Source organism: Rattus norvegicus, chromosome 14, assembly GCF_036323735.1.
Source record: "Rattus norvegicus strain BN/NHsdMcwi chromosome 14, GRCr8, whole genome shotgun sequence".
NCBI classification, from domain to species: domain Eukaryota; kingdom Metazoa; phylum Chordata; class Mammalia; order Rodentia; family Muridae; genus Rattus; species Rattus norvegicus.
Genome location: NC_086032.1, coordinates 107,109,629 through 107,132,868, shown reverse-complemented (window position 1 = coordinate 107,132,868; position 23,240 = coordinate 107,109,629). Strand labels below are relative to the sequence as shown.

The 23,240-nt window shown below is 37.9% G+C and overlaps 1 protein-coding gene across 2 annotated transcripts in view; it reads right to left on the bottom strand.

Moving 5' to 3' along the window:
• The window catches only part of Ppp4r3b (protein phosphatase 4, regulatory subunit 3B), a 48,006-nt gene extending 33,253 nt beyond the window's left edge, over positions 1-14,753 (bottom strand). The window contains exons 1-3 of one of the 2 annotated variants that reach the window (XR_005492993.2): positions 14,248-14,753; positions 13,105-13,160; positions 6,720-6,818 (exon numbers count right to left, since the gene is read on the bottom strand). Coding sequence is in view for 1 of the 2 variants with exons in the window: in NM_001108367.1 (NP_001101837.1) it covers positions 6,720-6,818; positions 13,105-13,160; positions 14,248-14,389 (297 nt within the window). In the remaining variant the exon portion in view is untranslated. The remainder of the gene's footprint in view (positions 1-6,719; positions 6,819-13,104; positions 13,161-14,247) is intronic. The other variant, NM_001108367.1, reaches the window with a different exon arrangement.
• Between the last annotated feature and the right edge of the window lie 8,487 nt (positions 14,754-23,240).

Here is a 23,240-nt window from a genome sequence, read left to right as displayed (position 1 = left end):
ATCAAGGCTATTTCTGCTTCTAGGACCTGGCAAAAAAAGCCTTGTAAACTCTGAGGGACACTGCTCTGAGATATCTCACCATACAAAGCAACGATGAACTGGAATAAATCTACTGACTCTTACACATTTTAGGTGCATTTACCACCTTACTATATAATACTATTGTACAACACTGACATTCTTGACTCAATATTTGTGTACATAAATTCTGTGATACTGATAATCAGATATATTAGAAATTAGAAATTTAAACTAAAGTTTTCTGAGGATGTAATGCTAAAAGAAAATGACTGACCTGGGAAAGACACAGATTTGTCAGGCACTGGCTTAACCTCTTTCATTTTTGAGACAGAGCCTCTCTTTGTAGTCCTGGCTGGTCTAGAACTTCAGTGTAGACCAGGGTAGCCTTGAATTCAGAGATCCAGTTGCCTCTGTCTCGCCAACACTAAGTAAATATTTGCGCTATGATTTCTGACCTTTTTTTAAAGCATTTTTATCCTTTCCTTTCCTAAGACAGAGTTTCACTGCAGATAGCTCTGGCTGTCCTGTAATCCACCTTGTAGACCAAGCTGACCTTGAACTCAGAGATCCACCTGTCTCTGCTCCAAGTCCTGGGATTAAAAGTATGCACCACCAAATCTACCTTGGGTAATTTTTAAGTTAAACAGTACTGACTTTAAAAAATCATTTTGTGTGTGTCTATTTTACAATGCACATAAGCAGTTCAGATGACAATGTGAAGGAGTCAATTCTATTCTTCCACTATGTGGAACTGAAAACAAGTAGGCCATGGGAATAGTTCTGAACAGGTACTCTAAGGTACAAATTGCAGTAAGTTAAAGGGAAAATAGCAGTGGAATTTTTTAAAAGTTTATACATGAATAATTAAGTGGGGAGTGGGCACCCCAGTGCCATGGGGTGTCTGTGAGAGGCCAAAGTGATTCCGTTTCCACTGGTGATCAGGCTTGCAAATAAATGCCATCTCATTGGCCCATGTTTTAATATGTCCACTCTACTTGGCTCCTTCAAATGTCTGGTATATTCATACTGCTTCTACTGTTTCTAAATGTAGATGCTTAGTTAATATATCCATTTAAAATTTGCTTTACAGGGCTAGAGAGATAAGTCAGTGGTTAAGAGCACTGAATGCTCTTTCAGAGGACCATGGTTTCATTCCCATCCACATAATTTCTCACAACCATCTCCAACTCCAGGTAAAGGGATCCAACACTTTCTGCCCTTCTTAGGCACTGAAGGTCCATAGTGCACAGTCATACAAGTAGGAAAAACACTGATGCACATATGCCTGGGACACATATTATGACAGCAACTGCCAGCAATGGGCTGGATGGAGACATCTCAGCAGCTCACAGCAGCTCTTTGTAAAAAAATGTTGTCCCCATTTCTCCTAACCTTATCCCTGGACAACGACTGTATAGATTTCATTTGTATGTGACTGCTTTTCAGTTGGCCTTGGTGTGTATAATTATTCTATTATATCTGACTTTCCTACTTCTTTCTCCCTCTGCTCTCGTAAATTCTGTGAAACTAGATGTTCTTTAATATAATGATTCTAAAACAATTGGAAATTGAGGCATAGGGGGCACAGCACAGCCCTAATGGCCCAGGTACATGCTGTGTGTTCTCATCTTGGAAACAATGTAATAACCGCACAATAATAGTTCCTGATTAATGCTTGACTTGCAAAGAAAGTTTGAATTATTAGAAAATGAATTAGAGCCAACACTGGGACCCTCCAAAAGGAAAAAGTTATTGAAGTTAGGAAATAAGTTTTGCATAACATTTTTGAGTGGTTCCTGGATAAGGAAGTATAGAATACATAAAATTATAAACTAGTAAAACTAAGTCAAAATACTGGGACTCTTACGAGAGTCATTGTGTGCAATGTAAACAGAACAGAAAGCTAGCAGGGTTAACTTGATTCTTTCTGGCCACTGCCTAGCAGCTTTGTCCATGTCATTTATCATGAGAGTTTCACAGGAAAATGCAGGTAGCTGACCTCGGAGCTCTGAGCTCTGAAATATAAGTCAAAAATTAAAGTTTAAATAAGTTTTAATTATTATTATTATTATTTTGGCCACAAAATAATAGGGGAATAGGGGACTCTTGAAACTTTGGGGAACAATTGTAATTCTTAATTTTTGTGGGATGTGGTTATCCTTTTGATTTGGCAATGTTTATACAATGTCTTTTTTCTACCTGCTTTTGGATTATCAATAAAAGACTAGGGCAAGAGAAAGGCTAGAGAGAGAATGAGGGAGTGAGTGTGTGAGCAAGAGAGATCGAGTGAGAGAGCATGTGTGAGCATGTAAAACAAGTGGAGAGTGGAGAAAGAGTGAGGTTGTGTGTATGTGTGTGTGAGAGAGAGAAAGGAGAGAGAGCACACATGAGAAGAGCATGTGAAGAGAGAATGTGACGTGTGTATGAAGATTGTGTGTGTGAGGTATGTGTGAGGTGTGTATGAAGAGTGTGTATGAGAATGAAAGGGTAATGAACAGAGATGTGCATGAATGTGGGAGTTCAAGAAAAGCACAAAGATGAAAAGCAGAGTGCGCAGGAGAGAATGCAGATTGCGTGCAGACTCAACCTTCAGGCGAGAGAGAGAGAGAGAGAGAGAGAGAGAGAGAGAGAGAGAGAGAGAGAGACAGAGACAGACAGACACACACACACAGAATCTTTAAGCCTTGAAATTTGCCTGTCAGTTTGTGCCCAAAAAGTAGTCTGTGTATATTTATTATGCACCTTCCAGATATCCCTGCTTCCAGTTGAGAACTCTGATCCCATGTTGAGGCTGGACCCCAGCAAATACAAATCATAAAAAAAAAAAAAATTGTTTGACTTTTTCCCTGTGGAGATATACTGTGCAGGTCAGAGGATAACTTTTGCAAGCTTCTACATGTATTCGGGAGGCTGGGGTGGGGAGAGAGGGGTGGGTGAAACTAAGGTTGTCCGACTTGGTGGCAAGCACCTTTAACCTTCTGAGACACCTCACAGCCCTCGCCTGTGATCACTTAGGCGGGAGAGCACTCTGGTCAATAATGTTACCCAAAGGAAAGTTTGGCTACTGCCTAGTTCCTGTACTTGCAATATCCTATCTTAAAGACGTGACTTGGAGACTTAGGATTATGCATTACTCTATGCTAACAATGTAGTTTATGTTATCTTGAAGGAGCTGGAGCCTAAGGTCAACCAACCTTATGTGACTGATCTCCAGTGACAATCCTGGACATAGATGCTTGAGTAAACTGCTCTGGTTGACAACGCTCACTGTGTTGCTGTATACTGGGACTGAGAGATCTAAGTGCTGTCTGTATGGCATCCAAAAGAGAAACTTGGAAACTCAAGTATGGAACTCTCCTGGATCTTTTGCCCCATGTGCTTCTTACCATTTGATGATTTAAATCTCTAAGTGCTATTATAGTAGTAAACTGTAATTTGAAACAAAATAGTTTTACTAAGTGTTGCAGGGTATTTGATCACTCCACGAACCCCAAGACTATGTATATTTACTGAACCCTGCATCCACCAAACGTTCCAAACCTGTTTCTAGTTGTGGTAGACCCAGCCCAGCACACAGCTTTAACCCCTCTGGCTGGAATACAGCGTGCACCTATGTTTGAAAGTGATGTCTGATTGAGTTGCAGACAAAGTGACGAATTAGAAAAAGATTTGACAGAATAGGATATACTTAATTCTCACAAGAAGAGACAAGAAAAAAAGGCTACTTAAGAGAGCACCACAGAAAAGAGAGGAAAAGAGAGAAAAGAGAAAGGAGGCAGTTTTACAGGGAGAGTTTTAAAAAGACAGATGCAGAGAGACAACAAGCTAGACACAGGACAAGACAGAACGAGCTGGAGAAGGAAGAACTAGAAGATTAGGGTAGATTGATAGAGCTAGTTTGAGGCCAAGTAGAGCAAAAAGTCAGAGGCCAAGGGAGAAGCCAGAATAAATCTGTCAGCTTGGAGAGAAAACAGCAGAGTTGACCAGCCAGAGTTCAGAAAGCAAAAGAAAGGGTGAGCTGAGCTTATTCAGTGGTAAGTGTTAGAGCCTGAAAACATTGTAGGCTCAGATAAGATTATATGAAGGCTAGATGCTTCCAGGACTAGGCCTAGGTTAGCAGACTGAGGCAGTAATCATCAGAGACAACAATTATATCAGGTGACTAAAAGTTACTCTAAGAGCTGAGGTGTTTTTTTTTTTTTTTTTTTTTTTTTTTTGGAATCTTTTCAATCAACTACTCTACCTTAAAGTGGTCTTCAGAACTGAGTAAAAACAGTAAAAGACAATTTTAGTAAAAACTTCTATGACAGGGACAGCAAAATAGTTTAGCAGGGAAAGGTACTTGCTTCCAAGTCTGATGACATGAGTTTAATCTCTGATACCCATAGGAGAGAACAGACCCCTGCCAAGTTGTATTCTAACCCCCATACATGTTCTGTGGCACACATGTGCCTATATAATACATATAATACACTGAAATAAAAAAATGTAATACACACACATATACATGTTCTGTGGCATGTATGTGCCTATATAATACATATAATACACTGAAATAAAAAAATGTAATACACACACATATACATGTTCTGTGGCACACATGTGCCTATATAATACATATAATACACTGAAATAAGAAAATATAATACACACACATATATTTTCTAAGCCATATATTAAATAGTAAGGGCTGAGTATAATCTAATATGCTGATTACTAAAATAATATCATCTACCATGTACATCTCTGTTGTAGCATACAGATAAGCCAACACTGCAATTCTAAATAAGGTATATATACCTTATTAATATTTGAAGTTTATTGTTTAAAAAATTACATTTATATGTTATCATCTATATTCCAAACAAAAGTATTCCCTTGTTTTTATTAATTTAGTGATTTTAATAGTTCTACATTTCGAGTGTATTTTTACAGAGAGAAATGTCACTTCATGGATTAAAATGTAAACTAAGGGGTTGAGGATTTAGCTCAGTGGCAGAGTGCTTGTCTAGCAAGCACAAGGCCCTGGGTTCAGTCCTCAGCTCCGAAAAAAAAAAAAAAAATCTAACTAAGATTAGATACCAAATGTTTGCTGAAAATACATTACAGGCAAACAATTTAGATCATTTTTTAGGTCTGAAATTGTAATTTATAGAGAATTTCATATATAAAAATACAGCTGCTTTTTAGAGGAACACATGAAAGAAACAAAAATTATTCACAGGTTTAAAGACAAATAACAGTTTCAATTCTATTCATGTACATTTTGCATAAATACATGAAACACTATATTGAATTTTTATATAACAGAGGTCTGTTATTTAATAATATATATTAATAATGCTCAGTAACAATATCTAGTAAGAATCTGTAAAAGAAACCATCCTGCTAAAAATTTACTGATTCACTGACCCAGAGCTACACATTGCTGGGGATAATAAAAGCATTCACTCTGAATTTTTCTTTTTTCTTTTTCTTTTTTGAGAAGCTCCTCATGTAGTCTAGGGTGGTCTCAAATTCATATTCATATTATCTCTCTCTCTCTCTCTCTCTCTCTCTGACACACACACACACACACATACACACAGAGACACACACACACCGGGATAACTGAAAACTCTTGATCCTCTGGTTTTCATCAGTATCCCTGGCTACAGTTTCTTGAAGTATGTGGCACAAATTAAAAACAGCCAAACAAAAATTATTATGGTCAGGCTTATAAAACCATTTAACAAGATTTCAGTCAAGAATCACTAGAGGAGCCTAGGTGTAGAAGTTCACGTCACCCCAGTCCTTGGGAGGATAAGGATGAGGATCACAGGGAATTTGAAGCCAATCTGACGGTGCAGTGAAATTTGATCACAAACAGAATCACAGAGAAAAGCTCAAGTGAAAATGCTGACAGTCAAACAACAATAAAATTAACCCATTAGAAATAGAGACTTGTACTAGTCATTGAAACTGATTTATCATTAAAAAAAATGTAAAATTCCAACTACCAAGTATCACAGCCAAAAAAACATCTAAGAAGACAAGGAGTGGTGCAATGTGGTATCATGAGAAGAGAAATTAGGGAAAAGCGTGGGTTAGTCCTATTGACTATCACTGTATCAACTGCAAGCAATGTTCCACATTAATGTGAGGTGCAGCGAGTGTAGGCACTGTCTGGGAGGGAGTTACATAGGAACTCTACACTATCAGCACATTTCTCATGCCCCATTTCCCTCCTGAGGTAAGGTCTCACTGCTTAGGTTGACCAAACTTCCTATGCGCTATGACGCTGAGGAAGATCTTCCACTTCTAATCCTTTCTGCCCACTGAGTGTTGGGATTATAGGTGTTTGCCACCAAGCTAGGCTGAGTCAGTGCTGGGGCTGACCACAGGGCCTCCTGTGTGCTCTACCACAGTGAGTTACACTGAGAGCCCTGTTTACATTTAAAAAGCCCTAAAAAGTATGGTAATGTTGTTAATAATTTTAAATGAAATAATCAGCTGCAATGAATAGAGTCCAAGACTAGGGATACAGGTCAGTGTCAGAGCACTTCTTTAGTGTGAATTAGGACCTGGGTCAGATTCTAAGAAATATCCATGTTAGAGTATTAAAATTACCTTTCCATACTTTAATACCGCCTTCTGAAGTGAAAAGAAACAAATAATGTACATAATTCAGAGTTATAAAGATATTAAAAAAACCTTACTTGACAAATTTTTTCCCAAATTTCATCACAGCCAGCTTTTTCTTGAAAACTTAGAGCCAAATCATAGTTTTCAGCTTCTGACCAAACAATTAATGTATCCTGTTAAAAAAACAAAAATAATTCTCATTACCACACCAGAAAAAAATGTATCTATAAAACATAAACAAAAAGTCAAGAGAGAACTGGCAGTTAAAGTACATTCACCGGATAGTGCACATATATAATCTGCTGTGCCTTTAAAGTTTTGTAACATACTTTCAATGTAAGAAAAACTTTGACATTAAAGATGACACTGAACAATTTTCTAAATAATCTAAAATAGGTTAGCAGGCTCTTGGTAACCACTCTTGAGCAACATTGTAACCACTAGGTAACCACTAGGTAACCACTCTTGAGCAACATTGTAGATACTATAACCATCTACTTTCTGCTATCTGGAAAGTCAGCCATTCCATTCATCAATGACCTACATTCCTTCCTTTTCTTTTTAACCATTGTCAACTGATTAAAAAGCATATAAATCCTTCAGACAAATCTAGGTTTAACCCTATTTTGCATGCATGTGCACGCGTATGCACACACGCGCGCGCGCGCACACACACACACACACACACACACACAAAGGCTCATTTTTTGTATGTTATTGTATGTGTGAATGTTTACATGGGTGGTACTTTGAATGGTTCCTGACGTGAATATTTGGTGTCTAATGGTGGGGTACAGAAAGCTTAGGAAGTCTGGCCTTTAAGAGTTCCAAAACCTGCATCATTCCCAGTTTGTTCTCTATTTTCTGTTCACTGGACGAAGCATAAGCCTTGAGCTCTCAGCTGTTCTTCTTCCCATGCATGACTGCTGCCATGATTTCTCAGTGTAACAGACTCATCATTCTGGGAAATCTAATAAACCTTCCTGTAAGTTGCTTTGGTCATGGTGTTTAATCACAAAAATAAGACAGTAATACAGACACTGGTACAAAGGAATGGACTACTGCTGTGAAGAACCTGATCATGTGACTATATTTTTCAAAATACTGAAGAATTTTGGATGATGGACTAGAAAAAAAGTTGCCACTGTAAGCAGAGCTTTATGGACTGTCATAGCAGAGACCAGACAGAGTAATGCTGAGAGCTATATGGACCATGGAGGCAAGGTTCAAGAGATTTCAGAGGGGAACAATATTAACACCTGGGACCAATCTTGGGATATTTGGTAAGAGAGAGACTGCTTTCTGTCCTGTGCCTGAGGCTAAATTAAAAGATAATGCACTAATTTCTTTTCCTGAGATTTCAAGCCTAATCCTAACTGATTTTGTGGCATGGCTATTAGTAATATTCTTACGCAGGAATACAATGAAAAAGTGAATGGAGTAAAAGGAAAAACAAAATGTAGAGTTTGACAAGAAAGAGAGCACTAGGAAATGTGTTATACCCACGACTTCCACCACACAAACAAATGAGCTTAAGGAGAGGCTTGATCTGTACTGGAATAAAGGGAAGGCTGCTGTCTTAGTTACTTTTCTATTGATGTGAAGAGACACCACAAACAAGGCAATTTATAAAAGAAAGCATTTAATCCAGGGCTCATGGTCCCAGGGGCTAGCATGGAACCCAGAAAAGTCACTGCATGAAGCTGTGGAAGAGAAGCCTGAGTTGTGTTAGACTCTCACATGTTGAAGACGCCAATGCCAGAACCATGGGGTATCGGCCAAGGAAAGCTGCACACAGACACACGGAATGGAAACGGCCCAAGAGAGAGGCAGGGAGCAAAGCTGGAGAGGAAGCCACTTAAATCCCTTTGACCCAGACATAAGCTACAGGACACTTTTGAGTCTGCCTTGCTGAGTTTGCTTTGGTCCAGGATATTTTTCTTTTTTTTTAAACTATGCTCTCATTCATCCCTTTTGGAATGACATTATATATTCCGTGCCGTCTGATGCTCAAAGTATGTAATTTGCTTTCTGATTTTACAGGAAGTTGTAGTTAAGAGACTGTTTTGAGTTTCAGAACAAACTTTGAACTTTTAAACAGTGGTAAGACTGTGAAAGATTAGGGACTAAATACATTTTGCATTATGGCCTGGCCAAGAGACTCTGGATGCTGGGGAGCAGAGTGTGGTGGTAAGTCTTTAATAGTCTCTGGCATTTGAATATTGGTGCTATATGGGGGGCTTAGAACTGTGTCTTATAACCTAATGTTTATTCTTCATAGAGGATCCTCAATTTTGCCCCTACTTTAAAAAAGTTAGGTTGTCAAACTCTGTAATTAGAAACTAAGGTTTAGATTATAATTAAAGCACATATACACAATCAGATATTAAATTCACTATATAATAATCTAATAAAATGAGTAGAGTTGTTTCGGATACAAAGTAAAATTTTATTTTAAAAATATAGGGGAAATCCACTTAGAAAAACTGTTCTTTCAGGCATCATTTCTAAAGTTAGAGCAGTTTCTCTGTGTATGCATGAACTTCTTTGAATGGATTATTCAAGGCCATCTACCCAGTGAAGAGATCACACTATTCTTTGTACAAAAAAAAAAAAATAAATAAAAAAAAAACTTTAAAGCCCCCCCCCCCCCCCAAAAAAAAAAACCAAAAACCAAACCCAAAAATCCTTTTAGGGGTTAGAGAGATGCTACACTGGCTGTTCTTCCAAAGGACCAGGGTTCAATTCCCAAAACATATATGGCAGTTCACAATCACCCTCTCCAGACCCAGGGGATCTGGCATGTTCTTCTGGCCTCTGAAATAAGCTTTATTTTAATAACCAAGCCTCAAACCAAAAGATGAATGTAAGTCTGATAAATTTCATGCACTTTCTGGAAAGAACTATCACTTTCTTGGCCCCAAACACTAGATCGTAACAGCAACAGTCAGTCATAGTCGTAGTAATAGTAATAATAATAATAATACAAAACAATCAATAGGACAGCAGCCTCTGGTTTCTTCTTGGATGTCTAATCATTCACCATGTCCTCTAGCAACTTCTGGAAAACATACCAGAGTTAGACTTTCATTTCTTCTATCACAATTATTACGAGAGTTCCCACCCAAAGCTTTTTGTTCCCCGTGCTCCTCTCATCCAGTACTCATAATACTGTCATACTGGTTTCCTTAAATGCTGTGTCACTTTCATTATTTTAAGTCTCCAATAAGAATTCAAAATGGCACACTTTTGTTTGGTGCACCAAACTCTCAAACTAAAAAAACAAACAAAACAAACAGACTTTCTGTAATTCAATCAGGTATATTATTGGTTATTATTTATTTCAGCAACCACCACCATCAAGAATGAAACTCTTTAACCAATCATAGTTTCTAATATTTTCTCCTGTCTTTAATTTTCTACTGCCCACACCTGTGGAGTACAAATCTTCTGTCTATAACATTTTGTGTTGAAATATTCCTGCTTTGCATTCCCATTCATAACCTTTCTGTGCCTCAGCTGCCTCCACAGGAAGTGCTTTCTGTGGAGATCTAGGCCTATTGTCATTTTCATAAGTTACCTTAGCATTCTATTATTGTTTCACCGAGGTGAGGACTTATCTTTTAAAGCCATGAAAACATAACCATTTTAAATATGCTAAGTTCTATCCCTATGATTTTGATTTTTGATTTAGTCAAGAATGGTAGGATTGACTTTAAGTTATTTAAAAATCTGAAACATACATCAGACACTGTTTCATGCTGTACTGAATAATTCCCAAAGTGTTTCCTTAAATACTTAAATGTACTGAGAATGTATCCTTCCTATCTACCCCTTTTTAGCACTAGACATGGTAGGGAAGTACTGTGAGTTACTGATAACCTTCTACGATATACTTATTTGATACTTAATTGTACTTATTTAATTTAATACTTTGGTTTTGGAAGAGAGAAACCCATGTATTCTGAGCAGACAATTCAGCAGTCACTTTAGGACTGAAAGTGAGTATCAGTTACTCTGAATTTATTCAACATATTTTAATTTAGCAAAGTATCCTACAAACAAGCCATTCACTCACATTTTAAATTAAAAATCCATTTGTTAATATATTTCTTTTAATTTTGGAAATAACTTTCTAGCATAATCTCTTTAAGTCTCAAATGTTGATAATGTGATAATTCTAATAAACATAATAATGCTATATTCAAGAATTCCAACTTATGTTACTTAGTAAAAAATGCACATTGAGCAAGAGTTTGGTTAAAATAGGAAAAAACTGTATATATTATAAAGAAATTAAATTTAACATAACTTTAAATGGCTCTGACTTCCACTAGAAAGGGCCTCTCAATTTAAGTAAACTTCAAGTAAATCAAACAGATGACTCCATTCAGGTATCCATTTCTGTATTCACAGCATGCTTTTCCATATTCCTCTCATGTGTGTGTACTGTATGTATGGAAACATCATAAAGGTAAGTAGCCCTGTACTATAACTTAGATGTGACTACTTGCAGAAAACATTTTCAGAATGTGGAAATCTTTAAAATGTATTTTTCTCCAATGTTTTGAACATTTAGTAATATACATATAAACATATATATTTTATATATACATTATACATGAAAACATACATGAAAACATGCTTCAAACTTTTTTAAGTATTTGAAGAACCACATATATCTTTAAAGTGTTGGAGTATTGTTTTACAAATAAGCCTATGTACAATATGGTCTTCCATAGGAACAGTAGCTAAAAGATCACTTATACACATCAAGAATAGTTATTTTAACTAAAGGTGTAGGGAACTGCTCATGACTAAGAGTAAACACTTACAAGGAAATGTCCTTATTATCATTTTATATTCATCTATACAGGTAGGAGAAAAAAAATGACAAAATATTATTTCTTCGCAAACAAGCAAAGACTCCCAAGTAGCTATCTTGTAAAAGTCAATGCAAACACAGAGTAACTATCTGCCTAGTTGAATTAGAAATTAACTTTATTTAAATGTCCTTAAATATATCTAAGATACAGAGAAACACTCAAATGTTCAAGACAAATGTTTTAATTGAATTCTTCACCAAAAAGATAGAGACATAAAAATTGTCCAAGAAAAAAAGCTACCAGTCGAATACTAAAATATATTGAAGAACTAAGAATGGACTGCATGCATAAACAATTTACATTAATATTTTTACTATTAATAAGCTTTACAAAAGATGTAATTTTATTTCTTCTGTGAAGTGTTTATAGCATCCAAATTCTCATGGACCTTGAAAAAAGGTAGACTTGATGCTATAAATAAGTATAAACCTAAAATAATGTCTTTCCCTTCCAAAGCCTGTCATTGTGACTTTATTTACATACACATATCACACCACACCCACACACAAAATAAACCAAATGACTCCCAGTTGTATATCATATATCAGAATACAATACAGCATTAAAAACCTCCCTAATTAACATAAATAAATCTTAAAAGAAGTGTGAAAATGCAAATTTCTAATACATGTAAAGTATGGTATCAATAGTGTAAAGTTTAAAAGCACACAAAAGACTACATATTATTTATGGATACATACATATGCAAGAAAGGTATAAAAGCATGTATACAGAATACACAGCAATTTCAGGATCAGGTTACCATAGGGAGAGAAGAGAATAGACACAATGGGACAGATACAAAGGATTTTACCTCTATCCATGTTAAACATTACAAAAGGTTGAAAATACGTTAATGTTGTTAAATCTGATGGTGTTATAATGGAGTCCATTATATTATCCTCTATACTATTTAATATTGATAGTATTTCATAATAAAAATGAAAACATTCACAGATAAGAAAGGATGATTTATGCTAACTAATTAGAAATACTAAAACAGATTTTCTTTTCCAAAGTGACAATATTAACCAGAAATGTTTCATGAATACCAATATGTATATTTTAAAGTACCCATTTATTATGTTAAAATATGCATATAATTAAAAGCAGAACTTAAACATTACTTAAAAAAAAATCCTTCTCCTTGGTCAAAGGATCCAACTTTACACCACAAACAGGCTCTCCTTTGTTTTAAAAGAATCTCTTTGAATTTTTTTCTTAATAGTAGAAACTGAACACTCTTAATCTTCTTTTAAGTCATTTCTTACAAATGGGACTCAGAACGAAAGGTTTAGTGTAGAGTATATGGAGAGACCTGGCTTACTTTAAAGACCAAAATACATCACATTGCAATACAAACAATGGCTCAATTAACAAACAACATTAAATCACCAATATAAAAAACTACTTTTCAGCTTGAGACTCTCAAACTGAAAGGAAAATACATACGGTACCTAATTTTAGTTACCAAACTTTTTTTCTTGTCTGGAAAGTATCCCCATCTTTGTCATATAAATACATCCTGGATCACAGATGAAGTCTTTCAAATTACAGATAAACAACTACTTGCCTGCTGCTTCTGATATGCAGTGTTTGGATTTATCTTTGACTCCAAGAGTAGAGATCCTGAAAGAGTTAAAAAAAAAAAAAGACTCAAATTATAAAACCTTCAACAGCACACAACTAATAAACGTTCCATGTCTCCTTGACTGAACATCTGAATACAAATGTATTTTGGTTTATTCAAGACTAACTTTAACAAAAGCTGTTTCCTGTCTAACAAAACAAATTACAAGGGCCTTGGAGAGACTTACCATACAAATTATACTTATCCTTTTCCTTTGACAATGAACAACCCCCCCACATAATGTAGAAAGAACTCTGGACTTGCTGTCTACTAAAAGGGACTCTGCACTAGTTTAAGATTTGCCAAAAATAAATCTAACATTGTTATTCTTATATTACCTGCATGTATTAGTTGCTCCAACTGAGCAGCTCTTGAGTACAGGTAGTAGTAGCCACTTTATTATGTCTGTCAGCTTTAATAATATTAAAATGGTTTCTATGAATTCTGCAATCAGCAAATACAACTTTACAGTCTGCTTTAGTATTCTAACTTGCTGAGATTGTGGAACCCGCTTTTTCACTCCCTACAATGGCAGCCTTGGAGAGATCAGAAAATAAAGATGTATGTGCCTGTGTGTTTCGTGGCAATAGTCTAACTTCAAGAAAAAGTCCGTTTTAGTTTTCCCCAGCACCTGTCGATTGGAACAACTGAAACCTGTTTTTGAGGCACTCAGAAAAGTTTCACTAAACCTTTTATAGTAGACACATTCAACCGGCAAGACTGTACCTAAAGCGGGTCGGGGATCCGTGTCAGATCTCATGGGCGAGATTCCTATCTGGTCTTCTACTATGTGGTCTTCTACTGACTCCTCACTCATCACATTCTAAATTTCAACAACCGAGCGGGGATTGGAGGGGAAAGGAGTCAAATCCTTAACAGGGAGAGAGGCGGGGAACCTCGAGTCCACGTCTGACGGAGAGTAAATCCAGGCCCAGTAGTTTGTTTTTATCGTAAGGAAGGGCAGGCTCAAGACCAATGTGCTGTCCCTAGTGGTGCTAGTCAGAATACTGGAGTCCCAGAGCTTAAACCTCAGGTTGTGTCGCAACCGATGCACTGGTCCCCATCCCACCGTTCCAATAACCTTACCGTCGGACTCTGCTCGAACCAGCAGCGACATCCCTTTGAGCTCCTCTACGTAAGTGGAGGAGACGTGCCCGGTGCCTCGGTCGTCCCATTGCCGGTCTTCGTTCAGGGTATAGACCTTCACTCGCCGCCGTGTATCCGACATAGTGGCTACTGGCCCACTGCTCCAGCCGCCACCTCCTCGCTCACCTCGCCGGTACCCCTCACTCTTGAGACCCGGTAGTGGCGGTAGCGGCGTCGGCGGTGGTGGCAGCGACTCCGGAGAGGCCTGAGTTTACCATGGCTCCAAAGGTTTAGCCGCGAGAAGGGGTGGCCAGAGCCACCGAGAACCCTCCGCTCGTGGTCTCCGCTACCCCTCCCTTTACCCCGGCGCACAATCACCTTCCCTTCCCTTTGCTCCCCAGAGCTCGCTCGCTCTCCCGCTGCCGCCGCCCGCCGCGGTTACTACTACAGATCCGCCATCTTGTAACCCGACTCTCTCTGCCTTTCTCTTCCTCTTCCAGCAGGTTCGCACGGGCTGTCCTAGCAGGGGCTACGGCGGCCGATTAGTCCAATGCATAGTACCTACGGCCAAACACGCTTCCGGAGAGTCAGACCTCAGCGATCTCGCGAGGAGTGCGGCGCCGAGGTGAGCCGGCCTAGGAGGGACTTCCTCCTCTTTCGGCCCCGCCTCCTGGCTCGGGAATCTCTGTTGGGCGGGGAAGTCTCGCGAGCTTTCCTCCCTGCTCCGCGAGAAATTGTCTGTAGAAGGTTGATGGAGCAGTGGTGTTTGTTGCTGAACTGTTTTCCGGATTTGTAGGGCGGATGTTGAATGGCGGGTTGTCAACTCTGGACTTGCTGTCAACTGACCAGAGCCAGGCTGGGAAGTCCGAATGCGTGGACAGGTCTAGGGCGAAGCCAAGTGTAGGGACTCATTCTGTCAGCCCGAAAAGGGCTGGGGGCGGGGGTTGAGGGTGTTTGAGTCTTATGTGAAGTCGAGCCCCTCACCCATTAAAATCCGTTATAGAATCTGCGAGACTTCATCCGGGAAAGTGTTCCATGGCCACGGTGAGCAGTGGGCGATCTTAATGTTCCACAAACGCGTTGACAGTTCTTATTTCCCGCCAAAGCGTTCTTCCGTTAGCCTCTTAGCACGGACCATTAAAAGGCTCGGAGAGAAACCGGCCGCAGCGACGAGGCAAGCGCAGGCGGGCAGCCTCACAGTCCTCGTGTGCCGCAAGAACGAAGGGTTCCTGGCGTTCAGTTAACGTCGCTCGCCCGAAGGCCGTGGCTCCCAGTGTAGTTCAGCTGCCTCTCCGTTCTCTTATTTGGTCCCTCAGCTCAACCACTTGAAAGATGAACATGGGGAAGGTACACACGTTGGTCCCGCGGTGTATTTTGGGAGTTGTAGTCATCTTTATGGTTGTCAAAGTGTGTTTATGTTTTGGCGAGATTAGTTAGGCGTGAACTCATCACCATACGTTTAAAGGGGTGTCTTATGCACCTAGTCGCTTGATTAAAAACGATTTCAAATTTTGATCTATCTTTGCTTTTTCAAAAATGTATAAAGGATCAAGAAAGTATAAAGGATCAAGAAAATTAGCCTGGTCTGCAGCCATTCATCTGTAAAGACTGCACATAGAAAAACAGACAGGAGCATCTCTTTGAGGACCAGGCCAGCCTATGGTATGTATCGGGATTCTGCCTATGATAAAAGGACTTGAATCACTATACATAAATCCCTGATATTCTGTGATTGATATGGACAAAATTACTTTGAGCTGGGGAAAATATAATTTGTTTTGGAAAGGTCATAGAAAGCTTTCCACTGTGTTTTAGTCCAATGTTAGAGGACAATCCAAGGATTATTTCTAAGCATCCTTTTCAATGTCCACCTTAAAGGAGAAAAGAACTTTAGCTAGAGCACTGGACAGATCCTGGAAGCCCACTTAGCCTTTAGGACAGAAGTTTCAGATGCCTAGAGCATTCTCTGTGGAGATACTGTTTTGGCTCCATTAATCCTATGGCCTTGTAGCCTTAGGGGCAGAAGGCTAGAGCAGGGATGTACAACACAGGTTCCATCTCATGCTGTAGTCTGGAAACATCCCTGTGCCATAGTCACACCTTCCCCAAGAGTCTTTTACAAGGAAACTACAACTCCAAAAGTTTGTAGTTCAAATGAGCCCCAACCCCATGTCCTTGGTCTTTACGAGTAATACCTTTATATGTAAAAAATTAAAAGGACAGAGAACTTCTGCAATGCAAGGTAAGTCTCTTTAGCTCCTGCTTCCTGCTATTCAGTTTTTCTACAGAAAACAGTGACTTTATCACTCCTCACTAGAACCCCTCTTAATCTCACTGTGTGTGTGATGTTGGATTGGGGACAGTTCCTTGGTGTGTGGCCTATATACTTGTACACTTGATTTAATGCTACTACCACCATCTAAAAATGTTAAATAATTTTTGAATATATTTTTCTTTTCCACTAGATTTCATGTTGTACCTTGTTTTAGACATAGTTTATGATCTGCAAATTTGTGTCTATACTGTAGTTGTCTTTTGATGACTTAAATGACTGTTTCTAGAACTTAAGTCAATGCCAATATCTGTATGATGAACTCTCATTTAAAATGGCATATGTTTTGCTTATAATGCCCTGTAGAATAATTTGTATCATCTCTGGATTATATTACTATTTTATGTACTTACGTTACAGTTCAAATGCTATACCGTTTAAAAAAAGTTTTCATTGTGTGCATGTGTGCGTGTATGTATGTATGTATGTATGTATGTATGTATGTATGTATGTGTACCAGAAGATTTTGGACGCTCTGGAACTGGAGTTATAGTTGTGAACAGCCAGATGGGTTCTCTGCCAGAACTTTTTAACTGCTGAAACATCTCATCAGTGCCATAGAGGCTTTTTAAAAAGTGACAGTAATTCATTTGGTGAAGGGAAGGACTGTGTTCCAACATAGTGTGGTAGTCAGAGGACAATTTGCAAGAGTCACTACCATTCTTTCACCATATGTGTTCTGGCTTGGTGGCAAGCATATTTACCCATAGGTCCATCTCTCTTCTCTTTGACATTGAGATATTTTTTGCAGGGGGAAAAAAAAACCAAACAAACCAAAAAAACTACAACCAAAACCAAAAACCCTCCCTCAAACCATTAGAGTTTGGTAAATTCATCTATGTAAAATTTGTGTGTGTGTGTGTGTGTGTGTGTGTGTGTGTGTGTGTGTGTATGTGTATGTGTATGTGTATGTGTATGTATGCGTGTATGCTAACTATAATCACTTTTGCTTCTCCTGAGGAACAGAACTTCTCTGAGAATGTATGTGTTATTTGAAAGGCTTATAGGTATGGTCCAACTAGTCTAATAATGGCTGTCTAAGAAGATTCAAGAAAGAATCTAGTAGTTTAGTCTGTGAATCTGTGTGTCTCAGCTGGTCTTCAGTATATGGCAGAATCCACAAGAAGTAAGCTTCACTGAAGGAATGGACTTGCCAGTAAAAGCAAGAGTAGGAGCAAGCAGGCAAAGAGAGCAAACTTCCTTCTTCCATGCCCTTTACATAGGCTGCCAACAGAAGTGGCCCAGATTAAAGGTGATCTTCCCAGTTCAAATGATTTCATTGAGTGGAAAAAAAATCCCTGTGTACCCATTATACTGTCTTAGTTGGGGTTTTGCTGTGAAGAAACACTGTGACCACGACAACTCTTATGAAGGAAAACATTTGTTGGGTCTGGCTTACAGTTTAGAGGTTCACTTCATTACCATCATGGCAAGAAGCATGGCAGCATACAAGTAGACATGGTGCTGGAAAGGTAGCTGAGTTCTTCATCTTGATCCACAGGCAGTAGGAAGAGAGACTGGGTCTAGCTTGAGCTTCTGAAACCCCAAGGCCCACCCCCAGTGACACACTTCCTCCAATGCCATACCTATTCCAACAAGGCCCCAAGTCCTAATATTTTCAAATAGTGCCACTCCCTGTAAGCCTGTGGGGGCCATTTTCATTAAAAGCACTACTTGAACCTATCCAGTTGCTTGGGTTTTGGTTAATTCCAGATATAGTCAAATTGACAACCAAGAATAGCCATCACAGGTGGTATACTAAGGCAAGAAAACAAGTAGTAAGATTGGATTTGGGGGATGGTTTTTCTTAGTTTCTGACACAATGTGGTCTCTTTTTGCTGACCATAACCATGTTACCTGTGCAAAATTTCAAGGCACCAGAAAAATAATTAAGAGACTGCAATTGAGGTATTTAGGATATTTCAGAAACTAAATCTAGGACCCAAGGGATAGACTTGAGCTTAATGTATTTCTTACAGTTTTAAGGGTAAAGAATTTGAAGGTCTTGGAACTCTATCTAAAGATATCTAAATGCTCAGCCTAGTTATGGTTGTGTAACCAAGGCTCTTGTTGGGAAAGTTTAAAGCCTTATTGTTTAGAGTCCCTTGGTGATTTTGGTATTGTAGATACTTTTGGCACTTCAGACCTTGTAGATGTAGCTCACAAATCCTTGTAAAAGCAAGCACATTTTCTCTTCTAGCTGTGAAGCCATGGTAACTAGGTTTAATCTGTAGGGACTGCTGGGAAGATTACACACCGAAGGAGTGAAAATCAGGTAGAATTTGGTATTGGGAAGTCAGATTACACCTGGTATTAGATTTTCATAGTGTTCAGATGAGAGGCTTCAGAGACTTCATTGATTTGCACTCTTTGGGAGCAGGTATTTAACCATAGAATAGACTACAGGCATAGGACAAAATCATCGCAGGCTTAGCTCTTCAAAGCCTGTAAAGGTGATGGCCTTTGCTGAGAAAAGTGGAAACGAGCTCTCTCATAGCAGCTTTTCCTCCTGGAGAAGACAGCCATTTCCTCTGATGTGCTCACCTGTAAATGCTACTTTTGTGAAGTGGTTCAGGTGGTAATCTGAAAATGTTTTTGTTTTTTTCTGATACCCCTTTTAATTTCATAACATTGATAAGACCACCAGAAGTGTTGAATAATAGCGATGTTTGTTTTGTTCCTGACTTTGACAGCCATACCTTTAGTGTTATGATTCTAATACTTAAAATATTTATTTATGTGTATATCATGTGTATTCAGGATCCTGCTGAGGACAGAAGAGGTTGCCGGTTCCCTTGGAACTGCAGTTTACTGGTAGTTGCCATAAACTACCACTGTAAGCCACCACATGGGTGCTGGGAACCCAGTCCTAACTGCTGAGCCATCTCTCCAGCCCATTTCTAAGTTTTGACTGCTGTTTGCCAAACTATGGACATTACATACATTGAATCTTGTAAGTAACTTCTTTGGCAACTGGTGATACGTTTTCCCCTCAATATTTTTATTATAATTTTCAATATCTTATGATTTTCTACATATTTTCTGGTTTTGGTTTTTAGCATAATTTTCTAGTTTATGAATTCTTGAGAATTATGGTAATTTTATAGGCACAGTTTAAAAATATTAGTAGGCAACTGCTAATGTAGCTTTCATGAAACATGGTACTTTTCAGTACTTCGAGCACATGTCAAATAAAGTTGTCTTAATTCTAAACTGCTTTACTGTATACTCTTATCTTCATCTGCTTATAAAACAACTACTACTCAACAGTATGCCTCTCCATTTATCATCATTCCTTAAAGCCAGGCTTACCTAGCAAACTCTTTATTAAGAGGCAATTCAAATTCCATTGCATATAAAGTTTCACTCTTTTTTTTTTTTTTCTTCCAGTTAATAGCCTGTTTTTTCTACCCAACTTGTTTTTTGGAAAGATTAGGTTGTACTATGTTACCCATACAAGGATCAAATATTTGGGTTTAAGAGATTTTCCTGCTTTAGCCTCCCGAGGAGCTTGGGGATTGCAGGTGCTGACTCTATGATCACCTCTTATCACTATAAAATGACTTTGTGTGTGAATATGCAGAGGCCACAGTTAAATCTCATGTGTCATTCATTTCGAGATTGCGTCTCTTCATTGGCTTGGAATTTGGCCAGTGAGCCCCAAGGTTCCACCTGTCTTTATCTTCCCGGTATTGGGATTACAAGTGCAAACCACCATGTTTTAATTTTTTTTTTTTAAAGATTTATTTATTATATATAAGTACTTGTAGCTGCCTTCAGACACACCAGAAGAGGGCATCAGATCTCATTACAGATGGCTATGAGCCACCATTTGATTGTTTGGATTTGAATTCAGGACCGCTACAAGAGCAGTTAGTGCTCTCAACCACTGAGCCATCTCTCCAGCCCTATGTTTGGATTTTTTAATGTGTGTTCTGGGGATTGAATTCTATTACACCCATAACAAAAATACATGTTTATTCATTTAGTATGTGTTTATGCATATGTATGTGTCATGACATGTGGCGGTCAGGACTTTTGTGAGTCAGTATTCTACTTGTACTGTGTGGGTCTCTTGGTTCAAACTCAAGTCTTGACGAAAGTACCTATAGTATCTATAGAAGCATCTTGCTGGCAGAACATTTTTAAATTTCTTTTTACATTTATTGAGCAGGTTTGCACTCTCTTGACATACATACATACTTGTATGAGGTCAGAGGACAATTTGGGGGAATCAGTTCTTTCCTTCCATTACATAGGCCTAGGGATTGAACTTAAAAGACTGTCTTGACTTGGTGGCAAGTATTTGTATCTGCTGAGCCATCTTATTAGCTCCTACTATGGCTTTAAAAATCATCAGAGTCATGATGCATATGAGCAACTCCAGCATTTGGGAGGTAGAGGCAGAGGTTCAAGGTTAGGTTAGCCTGTTTTATAGTAAACTCCAGGGAAGTTATGGTCACAAGAATCCTTTGCTAGAGTGCCTATCAACTTAATTAGTAACTATATAAAACTAAGTTTCCAAAGTAAACAGTATAACATACTATAGCACTATGCTTATAAAAGGCGTTTTCTTTTTTTTTTTTATAGTTTTTGTTTGGTGTGTATGTGTGTGTTGTGTTTTGCCAGGGTCTGAATTTAGGACCTGTTAACATTTTCCAATTGAAAAGGAGAGTCAGAAGATTCACATTGGGGTGGGAATTTCTTTTGGAGTATCTTAATGTCTACCCAATAAATTCACTTGATGAACTTGACCTGGATTGAATACTTTGGTTCATGATACCCTCTCTCTGGGGTGGATAGATCCAAGAAGTCATGCAAAAGTCTCCAACTGCTTTCTATATGTTGATTGATACTTTCACTTTTTTTTTTTAGCTAGTTTTCTGATATCAGATCTATTATCTTTACAAGCCTCAGGCTAAAGTTACAGTGTAATTGTTTCCTCTTTCAACTTTATATTCTATGTGATAATAAGAACTGTTTTATTTTTTGTTGACTACTAAGCCTTGCTGTCAGTTAAATATAGGGAATGGGATTTGGCTGTGAAACAAACTCATGGCTGTGATATATTTTCACTGTAACTATTATACTTTTTATCCCTTGACAATGAGTCTTTTATATTTTCTTTCCCATTTCTACTGCCTGCCATCTTATTGTCAATTTTCATGAGAAAGCATTTGTCAAAGCCTGTTAAACTGTTCATGATTCTCTTTCCGTGGAAATAACTAAGAATATGCTTGCTTGATTAAATGTTTTGAAACTGTTACCTGCTATCTCCACTTGTTATATTGATCAAAGCAAAAGACTAAGCTATGTAAAATTGGTTTCTAAAATGATTTAATTTTGCTTCTGGACATAGAATATCAAATGAAAACGAAGACCTCTATCTGAAATTCTATTTCTCAAAATATCTTTTCATTTGCTCCTTCTAATTCATTCAGGTTTCTTTTGAAATATCTATTCATTGAAGTGGCTCTGAATCATTTCATTTGAAACAACTTATCATATATATCCTGGTGGGTTTTTTTTGTTGTTTGTTTTTTGTTTTTGTCAACTTATGTAATCATTAAATGAGAAAGTGCTTCCATCTGATTAGCCTATAGGTAAGTCTTTGGGGACATTTTATTGATTAATGCTTGATATACAAGGGCTCACCGGAAGTAATACTAGTACTGCCCCTGGACAGGTGATCCTGGATGTTATAAGAAAATCCTTTCCTTCCAAAGGTGATTTTGTTCATTATGGACTATATCTAAGCATAGAAACCTAATTAGGACAGATCATTCCTACCCCTTATGTAAATGCTTTCTAATTTAAAGCATCTGCCACTACATGATGTTACATACTTGTTTACTAAGCGTGTTATAACTTTACCTCTGTTTGCTGACATCACTGCACATGTCATAGTGCTTAGTCCATAGTACATGCTGAATGAATGAATTCAGTGTTTGGCTAAGTTGAACAAGATAGCTGCTGATGTTCGTGCTTCTTAGATCCAGAAATTTTAAGATGCTTAAGAAGGGAAGGAAAACAGTCACATAAAACCCATAGTTTGAGCCAGGAAGAGGGCTTGACAGGTAAAGGTTCTTATTGTAAGTTAGATGATCTGAATTTGTTTTTTGGAACCCACATAGTGTAAGAGAAAACCAACTCCTATAAATTGTCCTGATTCCTACCCATGCACAGAAGTTTGTAAGTGCACAAAATAAATAAATTAAAAAAATTGGAACACTAATTTACATATGTCAAAATAAAGGTCATAAAGGAACAACTTGTAAGTACTATAAATGATAGTGTCAGATTAAACTTAGAAATTATGAAAAACTACCACGATTTAAATAAAGATAAGCAGATGCTCTGGCATGTTTGGTAGGCTCCTGACTTCAGCAGAAATGAGGGTGCTTCTATTGTTGGTGTTGTGAGCGATCTTTTCAATTCTATGGCACTCCCCTGGAGTTCCAAGAACTGGCTTTGCTTTTTCTAGATTGTTAACAGCATACCTTTGAAAAATAAGAGCAAATTTAAGAAAACTGAATTAAAACTTAGAAATCCTTCCAATAAAGGTTATTTTCCCTTAAATTAAGGATTATGGTGGTCACTACTACTAAATAACAGTATATTAATTATAGAAATAATTAAAATGTATTAGTATATGTAATAT